The following is a 9718-nucleotide window of genomic DNA, read 5'->3' as shown; positions in this document are numbered from 1 at the left end:
GCATAAGAACAGACAAAATTGAATGAGAGAATAGTTATATACCGACATTTCATACATTACATGAAAGAAATTTTTGAGAGCAAAATGTTTTCTCCAAATAGCAATCCCTATCTCTAAAACAGTTTCAATGCATAGTCAAAAACCATTAGAAGACCTTTATACTCGTTTAGTGCCATTTGAATTTAGTTCAACGAGGCAGGCAGAAGTTAGCCACATTTTTGTAAAGGCCTTCCCTCTTATTTCCTCATAACATAGTTTCCCCGCCTAGACCTTATAACTAAACCATCTTATCATTACGTCGCCTTGCTCGTTAAGGTCGCAACCCTAAAAATTTTTAAATTGGAAACTAGGATGAATCAAATTTTCCAGTGTATATAGATAGCTACTGCGATTCTTGAAAAAATAAGATTAATTTAAGCCAAATATTCCTTTGATGGGAATTTCGTTTTCCCCGTGTTGAAACCCTAGTTTTTGATACTTGATTTCCAGTTCATTATAGCATTAGCCTGATTGTGACGTCATTTTATGATTTGGATTGTGACGTAATCTTAATTTGCTATCTGTTTGGGTATAAAGCTGAGTATGATCAGAGTATTGATGCTTTTCGAAAAAAGCTCGTAAGTGATCGCAATCGCAAAAAGGACTGAGGCTTTTCTTGGTGCTCGATTCGAAATTTTGGTATTTATTGAATTTTCTCTAATAACGATGTCGTGCAGCAGCGAATCTGAAAGCGATACTACCTTCATGGTTGACTATAATCCTGTCGTAAAGTTTATGGTAAGTTTTGCATTATTTGGTATAAATATATAATTTTTTATTGTAAGCAAAATGACTAAATAGACGTTATTTTCCTAAAGCTAAAGTTTGTTATTTTCAGTTCCTTAAAAAGAATTTGTTAAAGCGATGGTTTCAGCTTTCTTTGCTTTTACATATCACTTATTACATATTACATTAAGTTTGGGCTTTAAATGAAACTCTTTGTGAAAGATCTTTCTCATTCCCACTTAATGCTTCAAGAGTTTTTAAGGATATGTTTGTCCCTCATGGTATACCTCGAAACTCATCAAAGCAGTTTCTTTTTCTTTTGGAACGCAGAGAATTGAATGTAGAGTTAAAGATTGAAATATTGTCCAAAGAAAAACATAAAATAATAGATTATTAAATGCATATATTAGATGCATATTCTGAGATCCTCAAAAAATAAAGTCACCGGATCTGTGAGCTTTATATGAATTTGTACACCTACCAAGGCACTTTCTGTGACTGAACTGTGGTGTCTATCTGGGAAAAGTTCTTTTGAAAATACAAATTACTTCATACTTGTTGCCATGAAATGCTGCAGAGTATGTTCAATGTTTGCTTCATTCAACACTCTTCCATTTCATGTTTCTCTTTCACCAACAGAATGCATTTCCTGTTGGTTTCTTCACACCAAACGACGGAACGATGACCAACTTGTTTGAAGAAATCAAACTTCATATTGGTAAGACAAAGATTTTTTGTTGTCGTATAGACCCTGCTGTACCTCCCGTTACGTACATCTCTATCTGTACCTTAGCATCAAAATTTAACCTACAATCCTTGCCTAAAATAACTAGAACGCCTTCCCATTGCAGCATGCAAATAAAAAATGCAAATCTAAAGCTACCTTACCAAAAAATCACTGCTGCTTCAAAAATTGAACTTCATTGTAATGGAAGGTAGGGGGGATATTTCAAGAAAAGCTTCAGCTTTGCGCAAGTGGTCTAACAATTTTGGCAAGGGTTGTAGAAGCGTATCTGGGGTAGGAGGGTGGCGTGCCTAACACTCTAGGGCATCGAATGAATTTGCGCTTGTGTCCAAATATACAAAACCAATATCAGACCTCACTCTCTGTCTGTAATGATTTCATAATGATACTCAGAGACGTATCCAAGGGGAATAGGCCTCTGAGTACCACTTCTGCCCAAACATACGACACCAAAATCAGACCTTCCTCCAACTCTAGAGATCTGTATATTGGAACTAGCATAAAAGGAGTTATTTAGGCGGCAATATGGTTGCTGCGGAAGAACGGAAAAGGCTCGAATTTTGTACTCTAGATCGTTGGGAAATATTCTCTTTTAAGCAATGTTGTCTTGCCAAAGAGCTGTAGTAGAATATAGAAAAAACTGTTCAAATTTTGAAAAGTCAAAAGATTTTATTAGATATGAATTCTTGTCGAGGAAAAAAAAGTTCAATGTGTGATGAAAATGAGACTTAGAGACAAATAATAATCCTAACAACCTTCTTTGAATGAAAGATTTTCCAGATCTTTATATCGAATTGGTACCCTACTTAAAAGTAGTACCAAGGGCGCCCGCCATACCCTAGAGACACCACTAAACGAAACATAGAAACCCCTTTTTCAATTGGAGGCATTCCATGTACTTCTTTTCCTGCGGATAATAGGCCTTAAAAAAAAGATTAACAATTTGCTCTTACTTCTTGCATCATAGTAAATAAAGCCCTGGCCAAACGAATAAAACATCGGCATAAAACATAATCCAACATTGTTGCTTAAAACATGTTTGATTCGTTTGGTCACTATGTTTTACGATGTTTTATGATGTTTTGCGAAATTTGATTTGCATCAAACATTTCGTAAAACATTTCCTTTGTTCTCATATTTGGTCAACAGTGTTGCGTTGGTTTGGCCACCCCTTAAACGCACGCAAGCGCAGTAAATTAAAATTCGGCAAATACAACGCAGTAACTGTAGGAAGCTGTGCGGCAGCGCTTGACCATCACAGATGCTTAACATTTGTTTGATTCGTTTGGCCAGGTCATAAAACATTGTCCAACAATGTTGGTGCAAAAATGTTTGACAATGTTTTACGGATGTTTTATGCGTTTGGCCGGGCCTTAAGCCTTGCGCATACGGGCATTTTTGAAGGTAGACGATAGTGGACAAGAGACAATATTCTTCAATATTTAAAAATCTTTTCATTACTTTACCTTAATGGAACTAAAATAAGTGTTCAGGGATAACGAGACATAAAATAACTTGCTCTAACTATGCCTAGATTTCCAAGGAGACATAAGATAACTAAAAAGATCTGCTGAATTCTAATAGTGCAGATTCAAGATAAAGTACTGTAGCCTATATTGTTCATGAGAGCAAAATGCTGAGCAGATCTGACCAAGTAAAGACAATATTTTTGGATAATTCGCAGGCAAACTTTTCGATGTGATCAAGAAGTGCACTGATATCGTCGACTGCCATGTTGTTGAACAATTGAAAAAGAGATGCTATCAAAAGACGGCCTTTAATGAGGTTCGTTCTTGACTGCTTTATTCAAAATCGTTCTTGCACAAGAAACCTTTCTATTCATCTGTGTTTCAATGTTTAGAGCACTATGCTACTATTCACTGTGTACATGGTTTGAATAATTTATAGTTGGTTCCTCACTTAACATCATTGTTTTCAAAAATAATTTGCAGCCTAATCTCTTCATATTTTTCAATTCAAGTGTGGTTATGATAAAAATTGTAAGCTAATGAAATGAAAGGCCTTGAAAACAATATTGCAATTATGAATCATACATCTTTATAGGAACCAGGCATCTGTTCCCAAAAAGCAAAAGCCTAGAAATGCAAAGTTATTTTTAGATAAAACATCAATTGAAAGGAGAAAGAAGAAAGCAGTTTCCACCTGCAATAAACAAATCTCTAATTTCATAATATTTATTGTTTTTACCTGTCTTGTGCAAATTTTTAATAAATTCTTTGGTATTTTTGTAGATTAAAAATGCAGTTCAGTTCATTCTCGATCGATTGGTGCAACTTCATTCCTATGTGAGTGTCTTACACAATATTTTTCGTGAAGATTGTAAAATAAGCTGAGCTGATTTTTTACCGATACAGCAAAATATAATCATGTTTCTTCATCTTTAACTTTCATAAGGACTGCAAGATCAAAAAAGAAACACTGGCTGCGTTTTTACATTTTTTGTGAAATGAAATTCGAAGAAAAAATTCGAAGAATCTCCGGGTCCTTCTTATGCCTAATTGTGTGGAATTAACCGTAATTTTAGTATCTGCCTCCTTAAGCTTTATATCTACTAAACGTTTTCAAAAAGACTTTCTAGGCCGTGCTTTACAGGCCTCAGAACATTAGTCGATAAACAGAACTATTTTTAACTTCAGTGGATTTTTAATTGAAACTTCAGTGAATCTATGCAATCTTATTCTAGTTTGACACAATAGCATGATCTTACACTTTCGAAACAATGTTTTTATTTCACCACCATTTTGCAGGCAGACAACAACGATGTTGCAGATTATGTGGAGTTATGTGGTAACTTCTTGAAACGGCTACTGGATGCATGGAACAACTTTTTCGCCAGACTTTACCGAATCGTAAGTTTCTGTATTTGTTTTGAATTAGGTGTTGATTTTTCTGAATTTGGAAGAACTACAGGTTTCTCAGTTTATCAAATTGATTTCGAGTTCCAAAAAAGTTACCTCGAAGCATTCATTACAGAGGTAATAGCAAATCTTGCATGCAAAAAGGCTTCAGTTTTAGGTTCAGAGATAGAACTAAGACGTGAAGAGCTGCGAGAGCTCAGGAGACACCGCCAAAAAGTAGTCCTTTTCTACTTAACGCTTGACTAATGAATTCGTGGAAGAATCACAATGCTCAACTTTATATTATTTTCTTTTTTGTTGTTTAGAGTTTTACAAAGCACCAAAAGCGAGCCGAACGGTACTTGAAGAGACGACACAGACTGGCTGAATGTCAAACGCAGAGTCTGCAGATCAAATTGCAAAAACTCGTCCTGAAGATGAATGGTGTCTTTTCAACTTGCAAAGTGAAGCCTGCGATCAAGATAAAGGAATGCTTCTTCGATAGCTTGTTGCTGTTCCATCTGGCAAAACTTAAATTCGAAGTGCAGTGCGCAGAAGAAACAGATAGTGAGGAGGAGACACCGAAAGACGAAGACTTGTCAAAAAGAAGGAAACTTCAAGGAAGAAAAAGAAAGAGAGCTTCCACTGAAAATTGTTTTCATAAAAGCAAGGAAAACGCCGAGGACAGGAATACTTTGAACACACGAATGGCGACAGGAATACCCTACGGTGGCATTAGGTTGACGCTGAAAAGAGATGGAAGGAGATGGGTGGCTTGTTTTCAAGAGTGTAATACTCGTCAAGTGCAGAGGAATGAAGATGTCACAGACAAAAATTCATTTGCTTCGAAGAAGTCTTCCAAAAGACGTCGTTTGAGCAGTGACATTCAATAGTTGTCTCTCAAAACTGTTTCAAGAAATACTGTTTTTAAAGACATTTAGATGCTTAATTTAGACTTCTGTATTGCTGTTTGAGGTACATAGATGTGGAAAAATCTAACCATGATGTTGCTGTTGTCCTCTTTAAAAATTGTTAAGGTTGAAAGGAAGCCTTATGTGTCGCAAACTTCAAGTAGCTGAAATGCGTTCAAATTCAGAAATAAACCGTGCAGATTTTTACACGGAAAGGAATATGTTTTCTTATTCAGCAGAATATAAATTTTCACATTCAGCAGATTATTTCTATTCACATTCAGCAAAACAATTGATTGTCATTTATGCTAAAATTATTCATTCGGGCAACAATGAAAAATCCCATTCGGTCTGAGGCAAGAGGCAAGAACGACTGAGGCAAACTTTAAGGGAAGAAATTGTCAGAATAACTCATGTTCCTACAAGTTGATATAATGTTTTCGCTAGAATTGATTGGGAACGCTGCCAGGGCGACCGCAAACGAGTGTCGCATTAAGAATCTGGCGTAACTAGGCCGAGTTTATTGAGCCCTAGCGTAAGCGCTCCGAAGTTTTTATTTATTTTTTTTATTTTATAATATTTATACAGGTTAAAGGTTCATACATATGTTTTTCAACCTGACCTGTTTAAAAGATTAAAATAAGAGCTAATAACTATGTTAAAATACTAGTAACAAAAGAAATTTACCAATCAAACCTAATTTACAATATTTAATAATACTAAGGCTATAAAAAATGAACGTAAAGATGAAATAAAAGTTGTCCCCGACTATAGTTGTTCTTTGAAGGTTTTCAGGGAGGGGGCCAATTTGTTAGCCCTTTCTAGATTATTCCACAGTTTTGGACCGCGATAAGAAAAAGCCTTTTGGCCATTTATTGTTTTTAGCAGCGGTATTTTAAGATCAGTTTCTGATGAACGCAGAAACCGTTCTCTATCATCCGAACATTTTTCGAATAATTTTCCCAAGTAGTCTGGTGCAAGCATATTTAGAGATTTGTAAGTTAGCGTGGCTGTCTCCTTTCTTACAAGATTTCTGATGGTTAACCAGCCAAGATTCTGAATTATCGGAGCAGCAGACGCATCGTATGGGCTGCTAGTTACAATTCTGGCAGCTCTATTTTGGATTTTTTGCAACACGTCAAGCTTTGATTCATTACAGCAGCCCCAAACGGAACAACAGTAGCTCAAATGGGGCTCAACAATTCCTCTATACATTTTGTTGAGGATGTCAGATGGAAGATATTTCTTAGAATACTTAATAAGTCCAAGGGCTCGATTAGCCTTGGTCTTGATAGTATCGATATGCTTGTCCCAGTTGAGCTTACTGTCTATCTGAACACCTAAGTATCTTGTGTTGGTAATCATTTCAATGTTCTGATCACCTATTGAAAAAGAAAAAGATGGTCACCTGTATCGTCGACCATCGTCGACCGTCAAGTGCATCGACATCTGCCTTTATCAACAGATATTTTGGTATCGGGAAGAAGAAAAAGAAGCGAACTGGCCACCTATGGAGCTGTTTACAGAGCCTCCAATATTTTTCGAAATTATGACAAGAGGGGTGAGCCCCATGAACCCCCTCCACTGCATTTCAGGTTCTAATTCAATATCAACATTAATAAAGTTTTTGCACCCACTGGCTACAGTGATACACATGGCTCATATGACGCAAAAAATCCATTGGCTGAGATTCGATCTACCGGATTTTCTTTTGCTTTAAATACGGTCTCAAATTTCAAACAGTCTAGAAGAAGTGCGCTAAGGTTTGTTTCGCTAATTGTACAACATCAAAAGAAAGAAAGGATGCAAATTGTCGAAATGACAGTTTTTCTTTTTATCTTTCTCACTGTCCTCATTTGCCATATTTATACGGCACCAACAGGGAATGGAAATCAGCCAGCAGTTCATGTCAAAGCCATACCAAGGTCTTGTCTTGATCACCTAAGAGATGGGACAACAACAAATGGATACTATTCTATTGCAGGACCAAAAGGGGAATCAGTCCCTGTCTATTGTGACTTTACTTCGGAACCAGGCACAGCATGGACCATGGCTCTTTCATGGGCCTTCAAAAACAACAATTTGGTTGCCTTCCAAAGCACTCCATTTTCAGTGGACGCGCCAGTCAATGAAAGAACGCCAAATTGGGTCGCCTACAGGCTCTCAAAAGCTCAAATGATTTCCATCAAGGCCCATTCAACGCACTGGAGGGCTACATGCAGCTTTAACACGCATGGCATCGACTTCACCGATTACGTCAGGGCAAATTTTAAGTCGTTGGATGTCATGACGTATCTTGGAGTTGGAAAATGCAAGAAAGTTGAGTACATCAACATTCGTGGTAATGTAGCCTATCAGAAGACCGCTAGGTTTTGGCAAGTTGTGAATCAATATATTCTCGTCATTGACAGTTACCATTCGGACGATATTTGTCAGTTTGGAGCAAAACCAAGGGCAGTTTTTAGTGAAGACAATTTCGGCTATTATGGTACAATAAACAAAAATTTCCGATGCACTGCCGGTCCAGAGTCAACCACCCAGTACTGGTTTGGTGGCTATCTATGAAGCAGTTGTCTTTTATAAACAGTTTTTCAATCTTTTATTAATAGGTTAAATTAGCTTTGATGTTTTAACTTTTTCGTGATAATATAAGCGGCAGAGAAGCTCTGAACCCCTTTTCCATCACGGTTGACCAAGGTCTTGTGCAATGCGACTCCCTGATCGCCCCTTTTGTGCTCAAGTAGAGGATGTATGCAGTGAACTTCACGCCGTGTAGCTATATGTATTTCCATTTTGCATTAAATTGCTTATAACGATATTTTTCCTCTCAAGTTCTTATGGATGGCGTGAAGCCATGTCTGTCGTGCATGTCAGTTGTATTGGTCAGGTGCCCATTTGAATCGGGTAAGGCGTAAACAGTAAACGGTACGGAATGTATCTGCCGAAAAAAGTCCACCTTTTTGGCGCCTTTCTTGCAAAGAACTGTTTACTAAGAGCAGGGACGCCGGAACGACCAAGAGGCAAGGGGGCGGGCTTGAGTAAAAGGGCATTTGAAAAAATTCTCAGCTTCCAACAATTCTTTCGTAACTGTCATTTTGTTTCGATCTTTTGTCAGTATCTTAAAAATCAGCTAAATTTTGGCATAAGAAATTTCTTCACAGGTTTCGAAAAATGTCGTCATAAATAAGGCACTACGGTCAGGAATTCATCTCATGGATTTCCTACAAAAGGCCGGCGTCAAGTGACTATTATGAAAATGGCACTTTAACCCCTTGCCTCTCCTATCAAAAGGCAACAGGGGCGGTCGACCCCCGCGCCCCCCTCTCTCCGGCGTCATCAATGTTGCTGATGATAGATATTGATGAAATTCCTTAGGAAATTATGTTGATGCCAATGTGGATAGAGGTCTCTTCAGTTGATTCGATTTCGTTTATGATCGTTTTTCCATGCCTCTTTATCAACTGACTGCTAGTGGCACCATCGATGCCTGTGACAACTATACTGTTCAGTTTTGTGCTATCAAGACTCTTTATGTGTGAGTCACCAAGCAGGAAAAATTTTTTATTGTTTCTTTTTTTTATTATTCTTAGCATTTGCTTTCGGTGTTACCTTAATCATACCATTATCAGAGTGGTTGGCATTGTTAGAGTTGCAACCCTGTTTCATGATTCTTCAACAGAGCTACAACGTCTCTTATTGCTGTGATTGCATATATGAAGTTACTTTATTTAGAGACAAAGTCATACATACCAACAAGTTAAAAATTTTTGTTATTTACTGAATAGCCAGCAAATGACATATTTACCTTGTTCTGTTAATCATGTTCTGTTTAATCATTGTTTGATCAAAATGTACCCGGGCCGAAAAAATTAGCCAGTCCGCCCCTGAGAACGGGTTGAAACGAGTAGACAGACACCACAAATCCAGGGTGCATCGGAACAGCCAACAGGACCACAGATGCGTTACCGGCTGCGTCCCAATCAATGCTTAACTCTAAATGGTCTGCATTTCTGTAAATGTTTTCAACATAAGCTGATCTAGCTATGTGCAAATGTAGATTGAAAACACACGGTGGCATCAAACATAGGTCAAAAACTTTCCCATTAGTTTAAAAAATATTCCAGCAACTCTTTGAGCGGACGACATGACCTTGGTGACAGTTGGAAAACGGTATGGAGTAGAGGCTCCCTGGTACCGAGTTTCTCCGTATAACATCGATTTTCGTAACCAGCGTATCGAAATTAACCAAATAGAATTGGTCTTGAAAAAACCCCTCAAAGGGTGACGATAACCCCCCCCCCTTTCTCGCTTGGTCTATAAAATCTTTTTGGCTCTCCCATGGTCAATAGTACACATTCGAAAGCTGTAGTTTTTCCACTTCGAAATTCTGAAATATGTTCTAGAAAAAAATAGAATTTCCTATCATGTTTAAAATTTTG

General features: G+C 37.5%; 2 protein-coding genes across 2 annotated transcripts; both read left to right on the top strand.

Moving 5' to 3' along the window:
- The first annotated feature begins 186 nt into the window (after positions 1–186).
- Positions 187–5824, top strand: LOC135689469 (uncharacterized). The gene is made up of 6 exons (XM_065206705.2): positions 187–777; positions 1405–1483; positions 3195–3295; positions 3763–3816; positions 4279–4380; positions 4695–5824. The coding sequence occupies exons 1-6, from the start codon at positions 706–708 to the stop codon at positions 5259–5261; spliced, it is 975 nt and encodes a 324-aa protein (XP_065062777.2). The 5' UTR covers positions 187–705; the 3' UTR covers positions 5262–5824.
- An 898-nt stretch (positions 5825–6722) lies between these two features.
- On the top strand, positions 6723–9123 carry LOC135689470 (uncharacterized). Its single transcript, XM_065206707.2, has one exon. The coding sequence runs from the start codon at positions 7083–7085 to the stop codon at positions 7842–7844; it is 762 nt and encodes a 253-aa protein (XP_065062779.2). The 5' UTR covers positions 6723–7082; the 3' UTR covers positions 7845–9123.
- The last annotated feature ends 595 nt before the right edge of the window (positions 9124–9718 follow it).

Source organism: Rhopilema esculentum, chromosome 5 (assembly GCF_057945365.1).
Source record: "Rhopilema esculentum isolate cy_ngs chromosome 5, ASM5794536v1, whole genome shotgun sequence".
In the NCBI taxonomy this organism is placed as follows: Eukaryota; Metazoa; Cnidaria; class Scyphozoa; order Rhizostomeae; family Rhizostomatidae; genus Rhopilema; species Rhopilema esculentum.
Note: the sequence above shows the minus strand (reverse complement) of the source record. Positions and strands in the feature narration are given on the sequence as shown.

Coding starts and splice junctions, on each gene's coding strand:
- LOC135689469 (XM_065206705.2), top strand. CDS start 706: ATGTCGTGCAGCAGCGAATCTGAAAGCGATACTACCTTCATGGTTGAC. Junction 3,296..3,762: donor AAAAGACGGCCTTTAATGAG/GTTCGTTCTTGA, acceptor GTATTTTTGTAG/ATTAAAAATGCAGTTCAGTT. Junction 4,381..4,694: donor TCGCCAGACTTTACCGAATC/GTAAGTTTCTGT, acceptor TTTGTTGTTTAG/AGTTTTACAAAGCACCAAAA.
- LOC135689470 (XM_065206707.2), top strand. CDS start 7,083: ATGCAAATTGTCGAAATGACAGTTTTTCTTTTTATCTTTCTCACTGTC.